The sequence below is a fragment of the Tamandua tetradactyla genome, chromosome 2 (genome assembly GCF_023851605.1).
Source record: "Tamandua tetradactyla isolate mTamTet1 chromosome 2, mTamTet1.pri, whole genome shotgun sequence".
Classification (NCBI taxonomy): Eukaryota; Metazoa; Chordata; class Mammalia; order Pilosa; family Myrmecophagidae; genus Tamandua; species Tamandua tetradactyla.
Genome location: NC_135328.1, coordinates 19,082,498 through 19,109,005, shown reverse-complemented (window position 1 = coordinate 19,109,005; position 26,508 = coordinate 19,082,498). Strand labels below are relative to the sequence as shown.

The following is a 26,508-nucleotide window of genomic DNA, read 5'->3' as shown; positions in this document are numbered from 1 at the left end:
GGCAACCTGGACATGCAGAGAAGTTACTGTTTTCAAGGGCAATCATCAAAAACCAGGGGATGAAATCAGTGAATCCTGGCCCCAGCTACCTACCCTTGGGACAGTGGGGGATGGGGCAAGTGGAGACAATCTAATTGGATTCCAGTTTATACCCCTTGGTCCTCTACAATCTATTAGGGGCTCCTCACTGCTTTCTGGTGAACGTTCACATTGGGACACGTGTGATGTGCTTCCCCTAGTCCTTGCGTTCATTTATTATTGCATCCTATGATCAGCATATGATCCATTCTATTAAAATAGTCTGTTCTTGTCAGTCTCACACTACAAATGGAAGTCCAGGGACTGTCCTCACTGTAAAGCACATAAAAATATAAAAATATTTATATTTACTGAAGATCTAAATGTTCTTCGGATACATGATATGAGGCAATGCTAAGACAAAATCATCTCCTGGCAGCAGTATGGTATAGTAAGCCATAGCTGGCCTCAGAAATGGCATTTCACCATCAATTTACTCTGGACATATTCTGTCTTACTCTAAAAAAAAAATTAACCCAAGAATGTGGTTTTGTAAGCTATACAAATGTAATGCATTTTAATACTATATCCCCGTAGTTGTGTTCCAAAGTACAGAACTTTGACTTATTTCAAAATCTATTATGATAAGCTTCTGATGTCTAATGGATATCTAACATCACAAGGGATTTTTGGTATATAATACGCTAATGAAAAGGTCAGTTCCACAACAGTAAGGATAATACTTATTTTATTCACTGTTAAATTTATATCATGTAGCTCAATAGTAACTATTAGCAGCCCACATTTACTGAATAGTTACTATGTTAAAGGCGAAGTTTTAAACCTTTACATGAATTCTCTCACTTTATCCTTACATCAACATAAAGAGACAGGTACTGTAATTACATCTTACAGACAAGGAAACAGAGGCACAAACAGGCTAACACAGGTTGTGCAGCTAGAAGTGACAGAGATGAGAGTCAACCTCACTTTGCACCACACTCTCAATAATTTAGCTATGCTGCCTCTTAACATTTAGCACTGAATGAGAAATGAATTGTACAGCTTCCCACTGCTAAATACCTATAATCAATGTTATATCAAGCTCAAAAAAGCATACAAGGACATCTTTGAAAACAGCTCCAATGTTAATGTACCTCTTATCCAGAAACAATCTTATCATTTCACCTACTTCAGGGCCTGTTTTATTTCCCTCTTCTTTTCAAATGATTTCTCCTTTCTCCAGAAGGCTTCCATAAATTCTCAGTTTCAGGATGCAAATGACAGAAGAAATGTAGACGCTCAGCATTGTTTCCACATACCGTTGAAGAGACGCCTCCTAGCTTAATTGTTTCAACAGTGGTCCCTGAATCTTCAACAGCTGTCTTCTTCTCTGGAGGCATGGATGTGCCGGGCTCTCCAGCTGCTCTTTTATTTCCAATTCCTGACATTTTGGCACAAGATGACAGCCGCTTTCTTGAAGAGAAGAAAAAAAAGGCAGAAACTGAACTAAGAGAGGAAATAAAAATGCCTGAAAATAAGCCACCTAAGACGTAAAAACTAGCAATTTTTCCAACCAACCGTTTAACCTAGATCCATTAATTCCACACTAACATGATCCCCAAATTCTTCCTAAGAAAATAGTAAATTGTGGAAAAGGTGTCAGGGCTGAATTTACATGACTACATATTTTCTCAATGGGATGCTGGTAAAAAATTAGACAATGAGCAAAGGAGGAAAAGACCAAGAATAATTCAGGGATTACTTCCTTCTTTTTACTCTATAAGATGCTAAAATCAGAAAAATACAGTTTGATTCAGAAAAAAGTGAATTCTTTAATGTTAGAAAAATCACAGAGCTAAAACAGTTTTGGGACATATCTTTAAGTCATTAATACTGGTTAAGTTAATTATCCCTGAGGCTGTTTCCAACAGCATGAAAAACAACAGCATATATTATACGCCGTAATTATGGAGGGAATAATTTAGCATAATGCCTGACATGAAGATACATTAAGAAATAGCCGCTCTCCTTTTATGTATGCAGTTTCTTCCTATTTCCAAATGCTCTCCCGCACGATTCTGTGTAACCCTAGAAAGCTAGATCTGGGTGCGAATCCCAGTTCTACCTCTTAGGGAGCCGTGTTGCGTTGAAAGAGCGAGTTCTCCAAGAGCTTCAGTTTCCTCATCTGTGCAATGGAGGCGAGTGTCATTTCCTCTGCCCTACCCGCTTACCAGGGTTTCGGAGCTCAAGGAAGGCGGAATGGAGGCTAAAGCATCTTTAAGAAGCGGCCCGGCTATCATCGAGACAACAGCCTACTCTGCTTCCAACTCAAGCTCCAGGAAAGGGGTTATCAATGGCAGCAAACTGAGGCGGACCTCGCCTGAAGAAAAAGGACACAGGGGAGCAGAAACAAGGGCCGCAATCCAACTTCCGTGAGGCCAGGGACCCCAGTCTCCGGCGTGGCCAATCGCAGGCCCAGGAACGAGGGTGGAGATTCACTAGGGCCCGCACAGACCCGTCGCGCCCTCGGCCGTGATCTAACCTAGGTTCTTCCAACTCGCGCCGCCCCGGAGCCGAAGTCGCGGCAGTTATTCCTCAAGATCCGAGCCGCCCTCCCACCTTTCACACCCGACCTGCAGGCGAAGACAACGCGAAACTTCCGGAAGGCGGGGTCATGAGGAGGAAGAAGGGAAAAAAAAGAAGCACTGGCTTCAACGCCGCCGGAAGGACGCGAGACCGGCCGGGCGGAAGTGACGCGCCTTGAGGGCGCCGAGCGAACGGAGTGCGTGCGGCCTTGCCACCTTCGGTCGGGTTGGGGGTTCTCGATTGTAAGAGCTCCAGGTGGAGCCGGCTCCAGTGGCTTTTATAGGCTTATTCCCTTGCTCCTGCGGTCTTGGGATTTTAGGTCGAGATGAATGCCAGGTTCTTTTGCCCGCTACTGGGTTTGGAGACACTCGTTGAGACTACCGATTGGCTGATGGTCCCGTCAATCTCCGGACAGGCAAGACCGAGGCTCAGAAGCTTCTTGGAACCCCTTCTCCCCCTTCGTGCCCTTTGGGCTTCAGGGCTTTTAGGCTTTTCCTTCTAGGAGCAACGCACAGCCCTGTCTAATCACTTGAGGATCTCTAACCCCTCTGGAGTAGGGCCTGGACAGCGACACTTAAGTGTCTAGTGATTCTAATGTGCAAGCAAAACTAACCACGCCTCTTGGGCTTGTTCGTCTTTGAAATATGAAATTTACCCAAGAAAAGATAAGAAACGCAGATCAACAGGTACTCTCTGATCTCTACACTAGTCTACTTTTTCAAACTAATTAGCATTAGTTTTAGTTAATGACAGCCGGCTGTTTTCCATTTAGTTAAACTAAAAGCTTCATGTTTTGATGGTAAGGAATGTGCTCAGTCTAGCCCTGTCAGGCTCCTCAAACTGTGACTGCCTGTTTACACCAGAAGGGGGCCCAGTGGAATTTAGGCGTTACTGAAGAAAAGATTAAACCAAATCCACGCTGGATTTCTGGTAGTGCAATGACTTTGGTCAATGGGGAAACAGGTGTTCCTGGTGCTTGTTACTAGAACACCAGGCCTGGCCTGGAAAGGCACTGGGAAGTGACTGACTCTAAAGAGACTTCTTTCAGTCACTGAAACAGAGGCCTCAGAACTCCTAATGGAAACCCCCTTCTAAACAGCACTGCATGAGATAGAATCCATCTCCCTTAGTTCCTCTACATTGGGCAAGCCTTGAATCCACAAAACCACAGAATGGCAGAATTTTACAACAGTGCTGTTTTAGTTTGTAAAACAAGAGGTCCCAAAGCTGTATTTGGCCAACAGATATGCTTTCTTTGGACAGTGTTGGCCACCTGTGTTTAGAAAAAAAAAAAGAAATAGACTTAGTTGCTTACATTTAAAATATGGATATTTTACCTAGAAGTTCTAGTGCTCTAGCAGCACTGGACTCAAATTCTTGCCTCTCCACATTGCCTAAAGATGAATAGACACTTCCTCTTGTATTATTGGGGCATGTTTCTCTTGTTTGCAATAATTCCCAGCCACTGAAGCCACTCTCATCTGAGAGTCATCATCTGCACGTTGTATTGTAATAAATCAATCTCTGGTGTGACGTGAGTGTCCAGTGGACCTCATTGGTTGCTACCTAGCATCCATTCCACCCCCCTCACCTTCTTAACAGAACCAGGGTTTTATTCATATATCTGTTCCACACCCTTGATTCCCTAAGTTTTGAGAGAAGCTGACTTCACATCCATCTCCAAGGGTTGTTTTAAGTAGCAAATCCTATTCCCCAGCCTATAACCCTAGCCTCAGCAATGGGCTGTCTAAACAGGGTGAATTTCTTGAAATACTAGGTCTGAAGCAGCCTTCTTATCCTCTGAAATTTTTATGTGATGCCTGTTACATCCCTCTTGCCTCCAGCTGGAGAATGGAGCCAGCACAAAGAACAGGACAGAACCTGGAAAGTCAGAAGCAAATGGAGTCAGATCAACTCAGGTCACCCCTAACTTCATCTACACTTCAGAATCCTAGAGAAGATATTTGAAAGAACATACTTTCCTAGAACTCTTCAATCCTTACCATGTAGATAACCATATTCTCCAGCAACTGGTGAGCTCTGTCTTTTCTGGAGGCCCCAGTCATTCATGTAACACTGACACAGTAACCTGGAATGGTCCAAAAGGGTAACTTCCCCCTGGAGTTTGTCCAGTGAACAATGGAATAGACTGGGGAGAAGGAAATTTCCCATTCTGACAAGCTGACAGCTGTTCACCATCTAAATGAAGAGAGAAAGGAGTAACCCCAGAGAAATAAGGTTTGCCCTCACTCAAAAAAATAGAGCAACATTAGTGGAACTAAAAGATTACTAAATATTTTTTATCACTTTTCTTTAAAAGTTCTCATTGCTTACCTCAGGAACATGATAATTTAAGTAGTATAGTAATAATGCTTATTTTTAAAGGATTGAGTAGACTCAGATTTCAAGTGATTTTTTTTTTCCAAATTCCCTGGTGAGTGCTTGTCTTAACCACGGGACCTAGTTTTTTTCTGATGTCCAGTCAGTCTCTGTCACATACACAGTTCTGCGTGCTGCATGCCTCCATCCCCAGTAACCTTTGAAAAGCTTTGGTTGTGGAATACTGCTGAGTACTAGTTATAAACCTGGCTCACCTCTCCTTGGGGTGGGCTTAATGTGCCTCTAAAGGACAAAATTAAGATATTTTGGATTTTTGTTTACCACTTTTTCGATGGTCCGTGCAGGTGTTCCACCATGAGAACATGGTTCTCATGTTCGTTACATCTCTATGCGTTAAAATATTCCACAAACTCTGGATGGGATTATTTGTGTGCTAACAGTACTTCTGGTAGTCCCATATTTTTATTTTTGGACAAGATACAGTTCATCTATCTTGGCATCACTTGTTAAACAGGCATATGCAGATCCCATAGCCCCTGCTCTAGACTTAGCAAATTAGAATCTCCAGTGGAAAGATATGGCAATGGAAGTTCTAACTTTTGTATGCTTCCTACTTGGGCATGTTTGAGGAACACTAATTTATGTGCAGGAGCTCTTTATATATTATATATAGTAACCTTTTAGTGTCTTATGTAATGGCCAATATTTTCCCCCACCCTTATCCTTCATCTTTTTTTTTCTGTGAATTTTTTGTTTGTCTGTTCATCTTATTGTTGTATGTTTCTTTTTTTATATGTAAGTTTTAAATCATTGTCCTGCCAAATATGCCAGTATTTTCCTTTAGGACTTATGGGTTTCATATCATACAAGGAAAGACTTTCTCTCCAAGACAGTAAATGTTCTACATTTTTTGTGTTACTTCATTATGTCTATGCCTTTGATTAATCAGTAATTATTTGGGGGCATGGAGTAGGTGAGAGTCTATTTGTTTCCAGAGGATAAGCAATTAGCTAATATCTTGAGTAACCGATTATTTCCTCTACTGGTTCAAAATTTCACCTTAGTCGGTGGCAGGATGCTTGCCTTCTATGCAGGAGACCCAGGTTTCAATTCCCAGACCATGCACCCCACCCAAAAATTCACCTTTGTCTTAATAATTTCTCATATGTTTCTACTTTGGAGCAGATTGAAAAGTACTGCATCAGACAAATCAGGCCAGATTCAGAACCCATAGTACTGTAGTAGAGTCTCTCTCAAAGAGTATTTCCAATTAATTAATTCCTAAGCTTTATTTCCTTCAACCCCAAAGGAAAAGTAAAAGCAAGTTCATTCTATTGGCAGCAGTGGCGGTTCTGCTCTACTTGTGCCTAGGGCAACTTAATTACTAGCCTTCCTAGGGCTGGCTGCACCAGCAAGAGCAGGGAATCAAAACATTTTGTAACTTTACAAGCAAAATTCCATTGAGATTCATATAGAGTGGCGTTAACTATTTTAAAAATTAGGAGGAAATTAAAACAGTATAATATTTAGTTTTCCCAATCAAAAACAGGTCAGACCTTTCCATTTCCCCCGTCTTCTTTTGTTTCAGTAAAATTTCATGATTTTCTTCTTATAAGTGTTTCATGTTTTTATTGTTTGTATCTAAATATTGTATAGATTTTGTTGCTATTGAAAATGAAGCTTTTAAAGATTATGGTTTCCAATTGTTTATAAATACTACATAGGAAAGAGAGAGAGAGACTTGAGTTTGACATTATTACCTTACAAAACTCTCTCATTATTTCTAATAGTTATCTAATTGATTCTCTAATTTTATTTTGGTGGGGGGAGAAAAATCATCATCTGCAAATAAGGATAGTTTTCTTGCTTCCTCTGGAATATGTTGTGTTAGTCAGGGTTCTCTAGAGATAGGAACCAACAGGAGAGATCTGTTGGTTAGAGATGAGATTATAAAGTCTCATAAGACATCTCACTTATATGTCTCACGCAACTATGGGAATGGAAGAGTCCAAAATCCGCAGGGCAGGCTATGAAGCTGGTGGCTCCAATGAAGGGTCTGGATACAGTCTGCAGGAGAGGCTGGCTGGCTGAACAAGCAGTGAAAGAGTCTCTCTTCAAAAGCCTTCAGCTGATTGGGTTATCTCATTGTGGGAGACATGCCTTAGTTGATCGCAGATGTAATCAGCCATGGATGCAATCAAGTGGCTGATGATTTAATGCACCAGCCTTCCAGTTTATCAGCCAGCTGTGAAATATTCTTGCAGCAACGGTCAGATCAGTGCTTGCCTGACCAGACAACTGGGCATAATCACTTGGCCAAGTTGACACCAGAACCTAACTATCACGTATGTCTACCCTTCTGATCCTTTTTCTGATCTCAGTGTTGAATGATGACATTGTCAATTCCTGGCCTCACTTTTCCCACTACATGTGTTTTCAGTCCATACTGACCATCTGACTTTACTGTCTTTCAGAAGTAACAGCTGTATTTGCCTATCCTTATTTATTAATTACCATGCCCCCTTTGGGCCAATGTCTGAATCATATCCTTCCTTCAAGGTCCAGAGTTCTTATTCTCTTTGATTATCACTTCCTAGATCATGTTTCTGGCTCCTGTTGCACTGGCTCATCAAGTTTCACAGTGAAAGTAGTGTTGAAACTTCAAATGCAATGCAAGAAGGGGCCATTTCCTAGAAAATGACTGGCTAATATAAAGCTACATCCCCACGTGGTATTATGTAGCTGAAACCTAAGTTCATACTCTGGTACCAACACCCAAAACTGGTTGTTACTTTAGGATCCCTAAAGATGACCAATTTCTAAAGAAAACGCTCATTCTCCAGACTTATATACAGTGTTTTAACCAAAGTGCCCATTTTTTCAACAGGACCAGATGTTTGCATACTCTGGCCATTAATTTTACCCCTGCATTGATCTGTGTATGAAGCCGCATTTATAGATAATCAGAAGGTTATTTGGTGGACCTGGAATCAAACATGAAAAATTTCATATATCATTTTAATATTGATAGCACTTATCAAGAAGAACTGGCTAAATAATGGTGCAGCTTCACAAGAGAAGTATTATTTAAATGTGTAAGTCCTAATATGAAATACCAAGACAATATAAATAGTATGATCTCATTTTCATTTAAAAAAATTATAAAATGCAGTAACCATTATCCCAGCTCCAGTAACCATTATCCCAGCTCAGGGTGCCTGTGCTTGATCAGTTCAACTCCTCCAAGTACATATTTGGGAAAACAGCTCTAATTTTTGGTGCCTGAAGGTGTGTAGCAAAATGTAGGTAAAAGGAGCTCTTCTATCAGTAGTATGTGGCCAAGTACCCATGAGTGGTTGGAAACTTGTCTTATCGGCAACCATTGCATTGATGACTGACCCAGTTAGAGGCAGTGTTTTGAAGTCAGCAGAGTCTGCCTCCAGCATCCTGCTTTTGTAAAGTCCTCCCAGCCAGGCACCCACCCCCGTTATCCACATGACACATCTTGCACTCACCTAGCGCCCATCATCCTCTCAGGAAACACTGTAACCTTAGCCATACACATATTAACATGCACATATTGAATTCAAGCCCATGTGTTTCCTTTCAAAGGTAGCTCATTCACACTTGAAGCTTGACTTCTATTCAGGGAAAACAATGGTGTCTCCTGTTGAGGACATTTATAAAGCAGGAGATGTGATCATCTGCAGCAGTCCAGCAGTTTCCTTACATCCCTTCCTGGTTCCATAGCCAATGGTCCAGCAATCCCAGGTCTAATTATGGATTCAAAGGAAAATAAAATCAAATAATTGTCTAAATAAAACTCTATGAAAATATTTATAATAGCATTATTATAATTTTTAAATTTTAGAATCAACCTAAATGAATTATGGTATATCTAAAATACAGATTTGTCACAATATAGAATACTATGTAGCCATTAAAATTGTGATATGAAGGTTTTTTTACTTAACACTGAAAGATGCTTACCATTTATTGCTGAATAGGATAAGCAGATTATAGGAATATATGCATAGCAGCTGTTTTTATAAGAAATACAAACATTTAAACCCAATGTACCCCAGGTTAGGACTTACACAAGTTGTCTCCACTTCCTCTTCTCCCAGTCACTCTATTTTTCTAAATCAAATATTTTATTTATCAACTACATATAGCTAAAGATGAAGTTTAAAATGTAAAATAAGTAGCAAGCACAAACTTAGCAATTTAAGGAGAGGGCATTATTGCCACTATTACAAAACATCTTGCACTCCACAATAGAGAAGCTGAACAGAGTCTATGGATACTCTTCTGGCTTTAGCTCCAAGGAAATCAGTAGTGAGGCCAGGTGTCGTTCCTGGGGAGCCTCTTGCTCATAGCAGTTACTGAGCCAGATATCAAACGTCCCAAAACAAAAGCTGGGACTTCAATGATAATTTACTGTTTTAGTTTGCTAATGCTGCCAGAATTGCAATATACCAGAAATGGGTTGGCTTTTATAAACGGCAGTTATTAAGTTACAAGTTCACAGTACTAAGGCCATAAAAATGCCCAAACTGTGGCATCCAGAGAAAGACAACTTGATTCAAGAAAGGCCAGTGGTGTCCAGAGCACCTCTACCAACTGAAAAGCCACGTGGCTGGTATCTGCTGGTTCTTTGGCTTCTGGTTTTAAACAGCTTCCCCAGGGGCATTTTCTTTCAGCATCTACAAACATCTCTGTCTGTGTTGGCTCTGAGCCTTTTCCAAAATGGTTCCCTCTCAAAGAACTGCAGTAAACAGATTAAGACCCACTTTGAATGAGCAGAGACACATCTCCATGGAAACTATCTAATTAAAAGGTCTCACAATTGGGTAGGTCACATCCCATGGAAACAAGTTAATCCAAAAGATCTCACCCAAACCATAGGTCTTCCCCCACAAGATTGGATTAGGAAAAAGAACACAGCTTTTCTGGGTTATATAACAGCTCAAGCCAGCACATTTACACTGTCCACATAGTCTCCCCCTTCCCAGATTGCCTCCCACCAGCTGAGAACTACCATCTTAAATTATATATCCATCATTCCTTTGCTTTCCATTTTATGTAGTTTTACTCTATTTATATGTAGCCAAAAATGCATATAATTTGTTGTTGCTGTTGTTTTTACCTTTGTACTTTCTCCTACCTCACATACCCCTTCTTTTCCATGTCATCTGCTTTCTTCCTCCACCTTTACTCACTCCCCTAAATATCAAAAGGGGTAGACCCATCGAGGGTTTATATAGAAGAAGGACCCTCCCAACCTTTTGCTTCGTAGTTTCAAAAACATGAATTGCATATTGTCACCTCCTAATTAAAACCCTTCAGTGCCTTCCTGTTGCACTTAGAATAAAAGTCAGGCTTGTGGCTATGGGCCTCTGAGGTCCTGTATGGTCTGAGTGCTGTCTCCACCTATTCATTGAAATATTTCTAGCCTTAGGGCCCTCTGATATATCTGCTGTTATATTCCTAAAATTTACAGCAGCACCTGGCACTAAGACACATGTGGTCAGCAGAATAATGACTCCAAACTGTGCACAGCCTAATTCCCAGGACCTATGAATGTTACCTTATATGGAAAAAGGGACTTTGCAAGTTCCCTTGAGGGACTGTGGAAATAGAAATCTTCCCCACCTCAGGAATTCCTGATATTCTTGCAAGCATTAGGGATTCCCAATTAAATAAGTCAGGCCCTTAATCTTGGGACTTGCTTTTATGAAACAGGCAAAATAAACTCACTACCCTACCTGCCTGGCAATATGGGACATGCCTCCCAGGGATAAGCCTGGTCCTGACATTGTGGGATTCAGAATTTCCCCTTCTTGACTGAAAGGGGAAAAGAAATGGAACAAAATAAAGTTTCAGTGGCTGAGAGATTTCAAATATAGCTGAGAGGTCATTCTGGAGGTTATTCTTATGCATTATATAGATACTCCTTTTTAGCTTCTAGTGTAGTAAATTGGCTAAAAGAAAATACCTGAAACTGTTGAACTGTAATCCAGTAGCCTTGATTCTTGAAGGTGATTATATAACTATGTAGCTTTTATTGTGTGACCATGTGATCATGAAAACCTTATGATTGACACTCCCTTTATCCAGTGTATGGGGAGGTGCATAATAACATAAAGACAAAAATAAATAAATACTAGGAAGGGTAAGGGGTGTGGGATGTTTTAGGTGTTCTTTTTAAATTTTTATTTTGCTACTTTTTTGGAGTAATGAAAATGTTCAAAAATTGATTGTGGTGATGAATGTACAACTATATGACGAGCCATCGATTGTATACTTTGGATGAATTATACAAATATATCTCAATAAAACTGTTTCTATAAAAGGGCCCTCACAGATGTGATGAAGTTAAGGATCTTGAAATGGGGAGGCTATTCTAGATTACCTGGTGGGCTCTAGAGGCAATCAAAAAAGGGAGGCCAAAAGGTCAAAGGTGGAAGAAGGTAAAGTGATGACTGAAGAAGCGTAAGTGAAGGTGATGCCATGTGGGGTGACAATGTTGAACTTTGCCTGAGGCCTGAGATCGTGGAAAATAGTGAAGGTTAAGAAACCCTCCTAATCTTTGTGCTCCAGAAAACAGCTTCCTGCAAAGCTGCCTGAAAAGAATCTCCCTTCCCCATGGGACTTAGATGAACTCACATCCCTTGATTACTTATGAACTCATACCCTTATGAGTATGGAGGACATAGATCCTCCAAACTCCGTTTCTTTACTGCATAAATGATTAGCTGAACTGCTTTTCCACACTGATCAGTAGGAACAAAATGCCTGTTCATCAAACTTTGGTTAAACTTCTCTCCTTCTCTCATGCCCCTGAACTTTAACCCCCTCAGCCTGTGCCGCCAGATGGCCCTCGTCAGGGTCCCCCCTGGAGAAAAGACTGGCTTTGGTAATCTACCATCCAATCATGCCACCATGTCAGCCCCCTTCTGCACACCTGGTTCTTTCTCCAGTCTATAAAATAAAAACCCTTTTTTATTAAGAAGATAATCAAAAAAGTATTGGCAAAGTTCCTTGAGGGATGGGAGAAAAATTATGGAACTATTAAACTTTACCACTGGGGAAACCCCAGATACTGTACCAAACAGTAGGGATACCCAAATCAATAGGCTGTTGCTTCCTGTTGAAACAGAGCTCGAAGGATATTAAGGAATGATAAGAAAGAGAGAAAGAAAGGAAGAAAAGAAAGACAGACACAAATGGGTTCAGGGGGTCTGAAGCTTAACTCTACATCAGACATCAGACATCAGACAACTTTATTCTCAACCAGATCCTAGTTATATACCACAGGATGTCAATAGATATGCAGGCATTTCCTGAGGGAGCAAAGTTCTTATCTTACAGTGTTCTTCATACTTAACATAACCATTTAGGGTAAACATTCTCTTCCTCCCAAACTGCTCTACATAACAATCTCCATGGCTTACTGCCACCATCCTGAGGCCAGCTGCTTCCAACAAATTCTGCAGGTCTTGTTCTAACCCTTGGCTACTACAATAGGCTGAGCCCTTGATCTTGAAGTTTTCTCTTGTGACGCTTAGGTAGGTAGCAGAGATGCTTAGGCTACCTATAGATATGCCTTAGAGTCACCTCAGAGGACCTCTTCTGTTGCTCAGATGTGGCCTTGATCTCTCTAAGCCCAAATCTGAAAGTGAAATAATTGCCTACCCCCCTACATGGGACATGACATCCAGGTGTGAAAGTCTCCCTCGTGGTGTGGGAGATGCCTCCCATGGATGAGGCTGGCCCTGGCCCTGCGGGATCAAAAATGCCATCCTGACCGATAAGGTATCAGTGGCTGAGAAAATTCTAATAGAGTCGAAAGGCTACTCTGGAGGTCACTCTTATGCATGCTTCAGTTAGATATTGCTACCTATCATAACTTGCCAAACCCCAATCAAAACCATTCCAGTCAATCCTAAAGAACACCTAGGGCATTGTATAAGATACTACAAAGGTTCCATGCACTAGGATAACTTTCCAGAAACCTACAACCTCCAGGTGGGTCCCTGGACCATATCAGTCCTGAAATGCAGAGGGTCCAGCCCTTCCAGAACATCAACTAGTTCCATCTCCCTACTCCATATTACTGACAGCCCCTTCAACATGAAAAAGTTAGAAAGGGCATAGCCCAAATACCTCTAAAGAGAGGGATAAAAAGGTCAAAGGTGATGGGGGAGTTATACAGAGAAGACTGGGTTTAACAAATAAGCATGAGTGCTGAATCATTATACTGATGTTACTTTTAGCCTCCAGTACCCTAGAGCAGCTAGAAATAAAAACCTAAAATTGTGGAGTTGTAACCTATACCAAACTCTGAAATCTGTTCTACAACTAATTGTTGCAGTGTACTTTGAAATTTATTGCTTTTATTTATATATGTTATTTAAAAAGAAGGTGGAGTGTAACAGAGAAGGTAGGATTTAACAAATGAGTATGACAGCTGAATCACTATGTTGATATTTCTGTTGGTCTCCAGTGTCTTGGAACAGCTAGAAGAAAAAACAAAAAATTGTGGAACTGTAACCCATCCCAAACTTTAAAATCTGTTCTATAACTACTTATTAAAATGTACTTGGAAATTTATTGCTTTTTGTGTATGTATATATATTATATTTCACAATTTAAAAAAATTTTGCTTAACCCCTGAGACACTTGCTGACCTTATGCTCAGAACTTTCAACTTACTGTAATAGTCCCCTTCCCATTTGCAATAAGCCCTTTCCCCTCTTGCAATAATCTTTTTGAATGAAGTCTTTCTTTACCAAGTCTGGATTTATTGTTTTATTTGACAGAGCCAAAGAATGCAGGCAGCTTCCAGAAGCTGGATAAGACAAAGAAATGGATTCTCCCTTCAGAGCCTCCAGAGGAAACCAGCTGGCATCACTCTGACGTTAGCCCCATTAGACCCATTTCTGTCTTCAGAACTATAAGGCAATAAACCTGAGTGGTTTTAAACCAGTAAATTTGAGGTAATTTCTTCTAGCAGCTGCAGGAAACTAATACAACACTCAGCCAAAGTGGCTTGGAAAATGGAATAAATTTAAAGTAGTGCCACATATATATGTAAACCCAAGTACACAATGTCTGAGCCATCTCTCCCTAAAACAGAGATTTATTACCAATCAAAGTGTCCTCTAGTTCTTTAGGGATGTTACATCTACCTACATTAGTGAAAAGTCATGAACAGAGAAATGGCCCAGACCTGACCTAACTACAGTTTCTGAGCCTGATCAGCATGTCTCCATGGGTAGGATGAAACAGATGTCATGCTGTTGTATTAGCCATGTCTTCTAGGTTCTGCAAATTGGGCCCTCTGACATTTTCCACCTGCAGGTGGGATGTCTGCCCCTGTCCTCAGTCCCTTGGCAGATGCCATATTGCTCGGAGGGGGACCCTCCCATCTCCAGGCCCCTCGGCAACTGGGGAGCCCCTTCATATCAACTGAGAGGATGGCAATGGAGGTTTGTAAACTGCATGGGTAGCACAAAGTCCATCATCAGTGATGGTACTCAGTGGATTGTTGCTGCTTTCCATCCCTTAACTACATGTCCCTGAGAAAGGGGGTGGCGGGCCTTTCAGTACAAACTTCAGGCAGTCCTCATAGCACTGACACCCTGGCCCACAACTGACCCCATCTCCACATTTTACAATTCTTGGGTCATTGACCTAAAGTTACTTCCTTCAAAGTAAGCAAACAAACAAACTTTGGGAATCTCTTGCCTCACAGATACCCATAATATCAATCAAGCAACAGATGTCTGTACATATACTAAGGCCACAATACAAAGTCTCACCAAGACACTCCTTATTCCCTCAGGAGTTCCAGAAATGACTGAGAGTGACCAAGGCACTGCTCACTTCTCAAGCTGGACAGCACTAGGCTCTTGAACAAGGTGTCAGTGGAACTTTTATCTCCCAAAAGGCCCCAAGCAGGCAGCCAGATCAATAGGCATAATGCTCTCCTCAAACAATTCCTTTTTAAACTCCAGTCCACTAAGTGGCCCCTAGTGTTCTCTCTCTTCTTCCACAAGCTTTAATTTTGTTAAAATCTAGAGCTTTGGGCCTTAAGATGTCCCACAATAACTACTGTAAGCCCTGTACCTCCTCTTGCTGGTGGGCAAGGGTGAATCAAAGGCTTTCATACCCATGATGATTTCATTTCCATTTATACCACCTCCACAGCCTCTCCTTTCTACTTGCAATTTCCAATTATTCCACAATTCCCTAAGGGCTGGCAGCCTGATTGAGGGCAGATAGTATCTCATGACTAAATACCATAGATCCTCCCAAGGGACCCACCCATAACCTACTGTGCAACCCACAAAGAGACGCTGCCTCTGCTCTCCCTGCTCCTAAAGCATTGTCAGATTTCTCTGGATAGAAAAGCTGGCTGGTTTTCTATCCAGAGATAGAAAAGGTCAGAGAGGAATTAGGGAATTAAATTCTTCTCTGACACCCCACAGGAAATAGAAATTATAGCCAGGGTCAACATCAGGATCACCCTGGACTGCCAGAAGAGAGATGATAAATTACATCTCGTGAATGCCAGCTGTATCTGAAAATGACCAGAGAAAAATTTCCCATGTTACCAACAGAACTGTCCAGCCATGCTCAGGTAGACTGGGGGGCCAGAGCCTGCTCACACCAGGAACACCTCACCCCTACTAGTAAAGGTGCAGCTTCTCAGAATTGGGGCTACCGAGTCAAAAACACATTTTTCAAAGGCAGTTGGTTGCCCTTATGCTGGCTGCTAGTCTGTATTTCTTTATTCTGGGTGAGTGGGTTTATCTTTGATCCATGACCCATCCTCACTTCCCAAGAGTGCCTGTAGAAGCCAATCAATCAAACCTGTTCCCCAATAGTGGGATCATTCAAGGTTTGGAATATCTAACCCCATAGCTCGGTTTTCTCAGGCCCAGGCTAGATGGCCCTCCTGGAGGGCCTACAGTAGCAGACACAAGGTCAAGTCATTGTAGCAGAAAATACTGTAGCCAAGGGACCCTTTTGCTCATTTTTAACAGCCTGCCCTCAGATTTTACCTGGGGACCTAACTTAATTTGCAGCTAAGTTCTGGTTGTTAGCTACCAGGGAAAAACATTAGGATGCCTAAAAGATAACATCCTGCCTCGATGTCACCAGCATTTCAATACACTTCTGGTAAACAGGCTACATGGATGGTGTTCTGGTTTGACTCTGTGGTGGACCCCAGAAAAGCCATGCCCTTTGATCCTCATTCAATATTGCTGTGTGGGAGCATTTCAATTGTTTCCATGAAGATGTGACCCACCCAGTTGTGGGTGGTAACTTTTGATTAGATGATTTCCATGCAGGTGTGTCTCCACCCACTGAAGGTGGAGTTGCTTGCTGGAATCCTTTAAAAAAGGAAACATTTTGGAGAGAGCCCCTTTTTGGTAGAGCCACGAGAAAGCCAGCAGATGCCGCCATGTTCACCATGTGCCCTTTCAGCTGAGAGAGAAACGTTGAACGTCGTTGGCCTTCTTGAACCAAGGTATCTTTCTCCAGAAGCCTTTGAATTGGACATTTCTATAGACTTGTTGTAATTGGGATATTTTATTGGTTTTGGAACTGTATACTAGCATCTGATTAAATTCCCCTTTTTAAAAGCCATTCTGTTTCTGGTATATTGCATTCTGGCAGCTAGCAAACTAGAACAGACGGTATCTGGAAGCTTGGTCCAAGATGGCTTGCCCTTGCTCACTGTGCCTCAGACAAGCCCCTCAAAGGTAACAGAGGTATGTAAACCTAGTTCCCAGGCACAGAGATGCAAGAGGTCCTCCAATTTGCCCAAACTCACTTTAAAGACAAAGCGTCTAAAACTAAAAGTCCAAACAGCCTGAGTGGACAGCCACTTTGGGAAGGATATCCTGAGCCCAGACAAATAACATTGCCTCAGACGAGATCACCCTCACCCGCTAAGTACGCGTTGGAGGTGACCATTCCCAAAGATTCCCCAGATTCTCCTACGAAGGATGATGATCTAAAGCATCATGGGGCCAATTGTATTAGCCATGTTCTCTACCTTCTGTAAATGCTCTAAAATCTGCAAATGCTCCCAGGTGACCAAGTCCCACTTTTACATCTGTTACTCCTACTTAAATCAGATCCCAGCCTTCTTACAAGTAAATAACCTCAAACTGGGCACAGCATCACCTTCAACTATAGCCAATCAATTCCACGTTAGTTGCCTCACCCTTCTAGGCTTCCCATGGAAACCTCTATAAAGGTTCTTGTTCAGTGTCATTCCCTCCTTCTCTGCCTTGCAATTGACCCTGGTCTTTCCCTGCTGTGGCCTGTGTGGCATTCAGCCCTTCTCCAAGGAACTGTGAGTAATCAATCTTTCAAACTCTTTTGGTCTCTCTCTTGATCTGCTTCTGGCCTTACCATACCTCACACGAGGTGTTGTAAACCAAAAACCTATTCTTTTCAGTTTTCTCCTTTCTCTTTTTGCTCTCTGTCCCCAACCCAAACTCCTCTATTCTCCTCCAATTACAAAATAAAAGCCCCAGCAGATCAATGGCTGCAAACACACACTGACAGGAAATTGGGGTGAGGTGATTGCTATCTGTGAATAGCCAAAGTAAATAAATAATGGATAAAGCTATAAAATAAAAACATATCTTTAAACCAGATATAACCTTTTCTTTTGGAACAACAATGGAATTGTTGCCAGGAGGTGGGTGAATGCATGAGATTTTTTTCAGTGCAGGGGCTGAATACAATTTGGGGTGATGGAAGTGGAGTTGCAAACCCAAATGAGGCAACCAAAATTGGTATAAAGGCATGAATATTTCTATACCATTGTCCAGTTTGCTTTCTAACCCAGTAGGTGGGTACGCACTCAGCACTATTTGGAAAATCACTAATAGTTCCCTGTGGTTGAGGTGCAAAGATGGAAGAAGTAATGCCACATGGGGCAGGACCCCTTGGCACAGGCCACGTTTTGAATGGCCTTGGAAGTCAGGCAAATGAGTTTGAACCTTTGGCAAAGAGGAGTCAGTGAAGTGTTTTCAGCTGGAAAATAACCCCAACTGGTTATATCTTTGAAAACTCACTAGGGCATCCCTTTGGAAGTTGGTTTATAGGCTGCAGTGGTTTGAAACTGTGTATACCCCAGTGAAACATGTTCTTAAATTTAATCCATTCCTGTGAGTATGGACCTATTGTAAGTTGGACCTTTTTGGGGTTTTTCAGTTTAGGTGTGATCCACGTCATTCAGGATAGGTCTTAATTCTATTACTGGAGTCCTTTATAAATGGAATTAATACAGAGAGAAAACGCATTGGAAGCAAGATGCTGAAATCAACAAAATTCAGAAGAGAAGGGAGAAGACAGCAGACACCTCTACGTGCTTTACCATATGGCAGAGAGGCCAAGGATTGCCAGTGGCTGCTGGTCTTGGGAAGAAAGCATCACCTTGATGATGCCTTGATTTGGACATTTTCATGGCCTCAAAACTGTAAACTAGTAAATTTCCATTGTTTAACCCGACCTATTTCATGGTATTTGCTTTTAGCAGCCTAGAAAGACTAAAACAGAGGCAAAAGACTAGCCAGGGAGATTGTATAGAAGATGATTACCAGATGAGAGTATGCCCTTGTCTGTCTATACTCTCTGTCAGAGAGAGAGAGAGAGAGAGAGAGAGTAGAGTGAGACTATTTGTAGGTTCAGAGTTGCTCATTCTGGCTAATCAACCAGTTTATTATAATAAAATAATGTTTACTTTGGGATTTACCCAGAATGGTCTCTGCTTTCTGCTTTGCTTTGTTTTTCTCTTTTGTGAAATGGCAATAGTCACAAAAATAGATGATGGCGAGAGGGCAGATCGGACCTTAACACCATTTCCAGTGTCCTCTCCCCTTAAGGGAGAACAGCAATAGCAGGTGTATCTTATTGCAGAGAGAGAAGGAAGCCAAAGATGTCCGGGCAAGTAGGAGGTGCCGTTTCTACCAGCACACAGTCAGTACATGTTTCAATAAAGTACAATTTTAATAAAAGAAGGGTTAGACATTTGCTATACTTACAAAAAGAAATGTTTCTGTCTATGACTAGTGACAAATACAGCAACAGGGCTCACTCATACAATGAGGCTGACATTTGCAGGACATTGGCGTGGTTAATGATAACAATTTATTTCTCTTCTCATCGAGTCCAAAGGTCGGCCCTTCCTAAAGAGGTGAGTTAATGTGTGATACCTTGGAGAGCTCCTGGTAGGCACTCAGTCTCTTCAAAGGTGAAGAATCCACTGGGTTGTTTTTCTTTCTTTTCTTCACTCCATTAGAAGAATGGATTACAAATATTTCCCCTCATATCTAGAGAGATGGTGTGAGTAAGCACTCCATAGAGAGATGGAAGTTGTGCTACCTGCTGGTAGGTGGGAGTCAATCTCCATGGTGCTGCCATTCCCTCAGGCTCAGCTCAGCTCAGTTTCTGCAACATTTGCTTATTCTAAGGGTAAATGTTTTTGTTGCTGCAACAGATCACTATGGTAACAGTTAAGGCACAGATTGGAAAACCCCAAGAAGAATCAACTGCAATGTGTGGACAAAGGAGAACATCCAACATGTGGACTGTAGATAAAGCAGGAAGGGATACTCATGTTGCTTCATGATGAATGACCTGGAGAAAGAAAAGGTTGCTTCTCTTCCTTGAGTTCCAATTTCTATTTCACCCAAAAAAAAAATCATTTACTTTTTAATGCCCCATTTTTATTGTAGTTACATATATACAACTCAAAATTTCCCATTTTAACCACATCCCAGTGTACAATTCAATGTTATCATTACATTGTGCTACCATCATCAATGTCCATTACCCCAACTTTTCATCACCTCAAACAGAAACTCTGCACCCATTAAGCAATAAGTCCCTCTTCCTTTTTTTCCCCCTGGCCCTTTGTAACGTATAATCTACTATCTGTCTTATGAAATTTGTTTATCCTAGGTATGTCATATAAGCGAGATCATACAATATTTGTCTTTTTGTGTCTGGCTTATTTCATCCAACATGGAGTCTTCGAGCATTATCCATGTTGTAACATGTATCAGAACTTCATCCCTTTTTTTTCCTTCATTCCCTTTTGTAGCTGAATAATATCCCACTTCTGTATATACCACATTTTGCTTATCCATTCATTTGTTGATGGACACTTGAGTTACTTTCACTTTTCGGCAATTATGAATAATGCTGCCATAAACATCTGTTCGAGTCCCTGCTTTCAATTATTTTGGGTGTATGCCAAGAAGTAGGATTGGCAATTCATATAATAATTCTACTTTAAACTTTCTGAGGAACAGCCAAACTTATTTCCACCATGACTGCAACATTTTATAATGCCCAATTACTTTTTGTGCAATGAGGTATGAAGGAAGTGGTGGGGGTAAGTTACTTCAGGAAAAAAAATCCACAGTGATGTAGCTTTGTATATTCTTTGAGAGAAGTTAATCAATACACTGCGCTAGAATGGAAAGCAGAATTCATTTTTGTCATGATTCTCCCACTGGAGGCATCAACAATTCTCCCTAAATTTAAGTGCTTTTGAAAAGGTAGATCCAGTTAAAGGTATATTTCCTTTTTCCTCACACTTAACAAGAAGTGAATCTACAGCTTGAGGAATTTGTCAAACCAGAAATCCAGACTAATAGTTTTTTCCTTTTCTCCTCTCCTCATTAAGCTTCCATTAATTTCACCCTCATGACCCTCTCTCCGTCTTCCTCCTTTCTTTTCCTTCCTCTTTCTTCTCAAAAGAGTTTACAATGACTTTCAAAAATGTATCATGAAGACTGTGGGAGGTTGACCCCAAAGACATCCACATGTTGGTCCCCACAGCCTGTGAACATATAACCTTACATGTGAAAAGGACTTTGCAGATGTGATTAAATTGAGGGTCTTGAGATGGGGAGACTATTTTGGATTATCCAGGTGAAGCCAATGTAATCACATGGGTCCTTGTAAGAGAGAAGCAGAAGGGCTCATGTTAGTAGCAGCAGATGTGATGATGAAGTAAGAGGCTGGAATGAGGTGAGGATGGGGTCGAGGAGCACAAGGAATGCAGGCAGCTTCTAGAAGCTGAAAAAGGCAAGGAAGTGGATTCTTCTTTCAGAGCTTCCAGAAAGAACCAGTCCTGCACACACCTTGCCTTTAGCCCACTGAGTCTGATTTGGGACTTTTGACTTCCAAAACTATAGGAGAATAAATCTGTGTTGTTTTAAGCCATTAAGTTTGTGGTAATTTGTTATAGCAGCAATATGAAATTAATACCAAAAAATAAAGAAAAGCTGAGTAACTATTGCAGATTAAAGGAGACAAGACTAAATAAGTGAAATATTTGATTTTGGATTTGATCCCAAACCAGAATTTTTAAAATTTTGCTAAAAGGACATTAGTGGGACAATTGGTAGATTTAAATGAGGGTTGTAAATTAGATCTTATTATTATGTCAATAGTAATTTCCTAATTTTGATAATTATACTGCAGTTATGTAGAAAGTTTCTGTAGTTAGAAAATACACATGAAAATATTTGTGGATAAAGGGGCATTATGACTGCAACTTAGTGGTCAACCCCAAATATTAATAATAGGTATAATGTGTATATGTAAAAATAAAGAGAATGATGAAACAAAGAGTCAAGTGTTATTATTTGTAGAATTTGGGAAATCTTTATACTTATTTTTATAATTTTACTGTAAGTTTGAAACATTCAAAATAAAAACTGTGTGCCAGATGTTGTCCTCATGGTCTCAAGCTGCTCTGAGTCAACATCCATAGAACCCAGTTCTTCTAATTATTTCACCATAAGTACAATTGCAACAAGTCACTGGTTTTGGCAGCCTTGGCCAAGAACTAGTAAGGCCACAGGACAGACATATTGCCCAATACTTGCACTCTACTCCTAAAATTCCAAAACTCTTCTCCTTTACGCTGCCCTCTGAACCCCACCCACCAGCTGACCCAGACTTACCAGTTTCTAGTGGCAAATTACTCACCACCTGCCACTGCAAGTAGAGTGAACCCAGGGGATAGAGATGATTAAGAACAAACTCCCCGTCTTTGGCACATTGTAAAGGAAGTCTCAGAGCACCTAAACATCTTTATCACTGCGCTGATTTGAAGTTGGTATGTACCCCAGAAAAGCCATGTCCTTTTTCCTGATCAATTTTTGTGAAGGCAGCCATGTTTCTTTGAAACCTGATTCAATATTGTGGGGTGGAAACCTTGGGTTGTTTCTATGGAGTTGTGACACACCCAACCGTGGGTGTGACCTTTTGTTTAGATGGAGATATGACTCCACTCATTCAAGGTGGGTCTTGATTAGTTTACTGGAGTCCTTTGAAAGAGGGAACATTTTGGGGAAAGCTCAGAGCCGACAGAGATGCAAACATGTGGAGATGCTTGGAGAGCTGACAGAGAGAGCAGATGTCTAGATAGGAACATTCAGAGATGCAGAGTCCAGCAGACATCACCATATGTCTTCCCACGAGATGCTAAGCAAGCCAGGACCTGGAGTTGTACCTTGGAGGAAGTAAGTGAAGGCCCACAGATGCTTAGAGGGACACCACGGGCATCAAAAGCTGGAAGCAATGGAATTGGGAACATGGGTCAGCAGAACACGGATCATATCTTCCCATGTGACAGGTATCAGCCTTTCCTGAGTCAAGGTATCTTTCTCTGGATGCCTTTATTTGAACATTTTTATGGCTTTTGAAATGTAAACTTGTAGCTTATTAAATTCCCTTTTAAAAATTCATTCCATTTCTGGTATACTGCCTTCTGGCAGCATTTCGTAAACAGATTTTGATACCTTAGAAGAGGGTGCTGCAGTTTGCAAATACCAAACATCTTGGAATCACTTTTTACATGGATAAAGGGAATGTTCTGGAAGAATTGTGATATGCTTGATAGAGAAGGCCTGGATTGTTTTGTAGAGTCTTTTGTTAGAAACATAGATTCTAAAGATACTTCTAATGAGACCTTAGAAATGATGAATATGCCAGTGATAACTAGAAGGAAGGTGATACCTGTTTTGAAGTGGCAGAAAATTTGGCAAAATTAAGTGCTGGTGTTAGAAGGAAGGGAGAACTTAAAAGCCACGAGATGGGATGCTTAGCTGAAGAGATTTTCAAATTAAATGTGAAAAGTGCAGCCTGGTTTCTCCTTGCAGCTTATAGTAAAGTGCAATAAGAAAGGGATAAGCTGAGAACTGAACTCTTGGGTATAAAGAAACCAGAAATTGATGGTCCAGAAAATTCTGGGCTTCCAGAAAGTGAGGCCCCAGAGAATAGGGCCCCATGTGAGAATCTAACCAAACATGGAAGAAGTCAGCCAATTCAGGACAAGCCGAGATTGGAGATGCAGCTATTCAGAAGGGATTTGTGGAAAGCCCTGTTGGCTGATGATTATGATCCCTGAATATAGAAAACCAATAAGACTGTTGTGACATCTGCATAAATGAAAACACTATCGGTCAGGACTTAAAGGGACAGAAAAGGGACAAACTGAAGAAAAAATTACTTCAGAGGCAGTACCGTGAAAACTAAGGTCTGGAGCCAGGAAATCTCAGGCCAGGAGAGTGGACACCTCCACTCCTTCCCCATACCTGTTGAAAGGGTGAGTTTGCCTTCCAGAAAAGCAGACTTCTGCTTCAATGTTCAAGAAGAGTTCTGGTGCCCCAGGCTGTGGAGAGAGCAGAGCACATCCCCGGAATAGGGGGAGTCTGGTGATTGCCCCATTGTTCTGAGGGGGTTCAGCATGTGCCATGGAGGTGGCAGAGAGCCTGGGTGCTTGGAGAGGGTGGAGCCAAGAACAAGGTGATCTCCCCAGTGTTCCCCAATGTTGTAACCTCCACCCCAGTATTTGGAGGGAACAGGACCACAGAATATGCCCTTGGAAAGGGTGGGTCTGCCATTTCCCAAAGCCCTGAGGATGAATGACTCTTACACTTTGAAATATAATGGATTTTTTTTTATCCTGGAGGTTTTCAGAATTGTTTAGATCTGGAGACCCCTGTTTCCCTTCCAATTTTTCCCTATTGCAGTGTGATCATTTATCCTATGATTGTTTCTTCTTTGCATATTGGAAGCATATAACTTGCTCTAATTTCACAGGTCCACAAGCAATCAAGAATTTTGCTTTAAGACAGACCATGCCTGTAATTGACTTTGATGAAATTTTGTACTATTTTTAAGTTAGTGTTGTATTTGTATGTTACTGAAATTATTTAAGCCTTTTGTGATATTATGCAACCTCATCCCAGTGTTTGGAGAGAAGAGGGCTGCTGCATAAGCCCGTAGGAAGGATGGGATTGCCACTCTCTGAAGCCCTGAGGAGGAAATGTTATTCTATAAATAACTCTCAGACTTTAAAATCTAACAGAGTTTGTCCTGCAGGCTTTAGGAACTGTTTGGGGCCTTTGACCTGTGTTTTCCTCTTGATTTCTCCCTATGGTAATGGGAACATGTATCCTGTAACCGTTCCTCCTTTATATATTGGCAGCAGATAACTTGTACTGAGTTCCACAGTCAATAGCCAGAAAAGAATTTTTTTGCCTTAGGATAAATCATGCCTGTGACTGACCTTGATGAGACTTTTGTACTATTTCTGATTTATGTTGCAATTGTATGGTTACCGAAACGATTTAAGGCTTTTGTGATATTGTGATGAAATGGATATATTTTGCATATGGGAAGAGCATGTCTTTTTTGGGGTCCAGAAGGCAGAACGTGCTGGTTTCAAGTTGTTATGTACCCCAGAAAAAACATGTCCTTTTTCCTGATCCAATTTTGTGGGGGCAGCCATATTTCTTTAATCCTGATTCAATATTGTGGGGTGGAAACTTGGATAGTTTCTATGAAGATGTGACACATCCAGTTGTGGGTCAGACCTTTTGATTGCCCAACTGTGGGTGTGACATTTTGATTAGATTGAGATGTGACTCCACCCATTCAAGGTGGGTCTTGGTTTGTTTACTGTAGTCTTCTAAAAGAGGAAACATTTTGGAGAAAGCTCAGAGCCGACAGAACACAGACATTTGGAGATGCTTGGAGTGCCAACAGAGAAGGCAGATGCCTAGAAGGGATGTTTGGAGATGCAGAGCCCAGCAGATATAACCATATGCTTTCCCATGAAATGCTAAGCAAGTCAGAACCCAGAGTTGTGTCCCAGAGGAACTAACTGAAGGCCCAGAGGCATTTAGAGAGGAAACTACTGACATAAGAAGCTGGAAACAATGTAACTGGGAATAAGGACCAGCAGTTGCCAGCCACGTGCCTTCCCATGTGACAGATATTGGCCTTTCTTGAGTCAAGGTATCTTTCTCTGGATACCTTAGTTTGGACATTTTCATGACCTTGGAATTGTAACTTGTAACTTAATAAATCTCCTTTATAAAAGCCAATCCATTTCTGGTAGATCGCATTCCAGCAGCTTTAGCAAACTGAAACACCAACTAATTTATTGAGTTTCCAGCTTCCCTAGTGTTAGAGTGAATTGGCATGTACATGACCTTTATAGAATCTGGACAAAATACAAAAAGGCACTAAAAAGCAATCCAAAGTAGATAGAAACTTAAGGAGAGTTTGTCTTTAATGAGCTTGTGCCTTTTTTTGCCATTGGCTGGGACAAACCAGAGGCAGACAGTGGTAAGTGCACAGCCACAGCTTCAGAGTCTAAATTAGGATTGGACCTGAAAAACAGTGGTTAGGAAAATACACTTATGGGGAAGAACTTCAGATTGTACAGGTGATTGTTGATTTTGTGTGAAAGAAGAAAGAATTTCAGTATACATTGATCATAAGATCAGTGACAAATGGACTGGTTACCTGGTCAGGAACTTGGATAGAACAACACTAGAATGTAGGTGACAAAAAGGACTATGGGAGAGGTATATGAGTAGGCCTTTAAAAATGGGCACAGAATGTGAAAATACTTGTGTCTCACATCGAAGTCTATCAGAAAGCATCTAAGGGGTAGGAAGCTTTTCATAATCAGGTAGACAAGATGGCCTATCTTGTAGATGTTAGTTTCTTTCTATAGTCACCCCAGATATTGTTCAATGAGCCCATGTATAAAGTGGGCATGCCAATAGGGACAAAGGCTCTGAATGGGCTCAATAATAGGACTTATCTTACTAAGGCTGATCTGGCTACTGTCATGGCTAAGAACTCAACCTGTCAATAGCAAAGATCAACTATTAGCCCCTAAGATGGCACTATTCACTAGGGGGTCTAATCAGCCATCCGGACATACAGCAGGTTGGTTATATTGGACATTGATGATGGTTTATTTTATTAACCATTAGTCAAATTGGCTAGGCTACGGTGCCCAATTGTTTGGTCAAACATTAATCTAGATGTTAATGTGAGGGCATTTTGTAGAATGATTAACAATCCACAATCAATTGACTTTAAGTAAAGAAGATTATCCTTGATAATGTGGGTGGGCCTCATCCCATCAGTTATAGGCCTTCAGAGCTAAAACAGAGGTTTTCTTGAAAATAGAAAATTCTGCCTCAG

At 41.1% G+C, this 26,508-nt stretch overlaps 1 protein-coding gene across 4 annotated transcripts in view; it reads right to left on the bottom strand.

Moving 5' to 3' along the window:
- Positions 1–2,710, bottom strand: part of RNF20 (ring finger protein 20) — a 40,058-nt gene extending 37,348 nt beyond the window's left edge. Inside the window, exons 1-2 of one of the 4 annotated variants that reach the window (XM_077140573.1) lie at positions 2,253–2,710; positions 1,341–1,494 (exon numbers count right to left, since the gene is read on the bottom strand). In XM_077140573.1, coding sequence (XP_076996688.1) covers positions 1,341–1,469 — 129 coding nt within the window. In that variant the 5' untranslated portion in view covers positions 1,470–1,494; positions 2,253–2,710. The other 3 variants (XM_077140591.1, XM_077140583.1, XM_077140597.1) reach the window with 3 other exon arrangements.
- Positions 2,711–26,508: the final 23,798 nt, after the last annotated feature.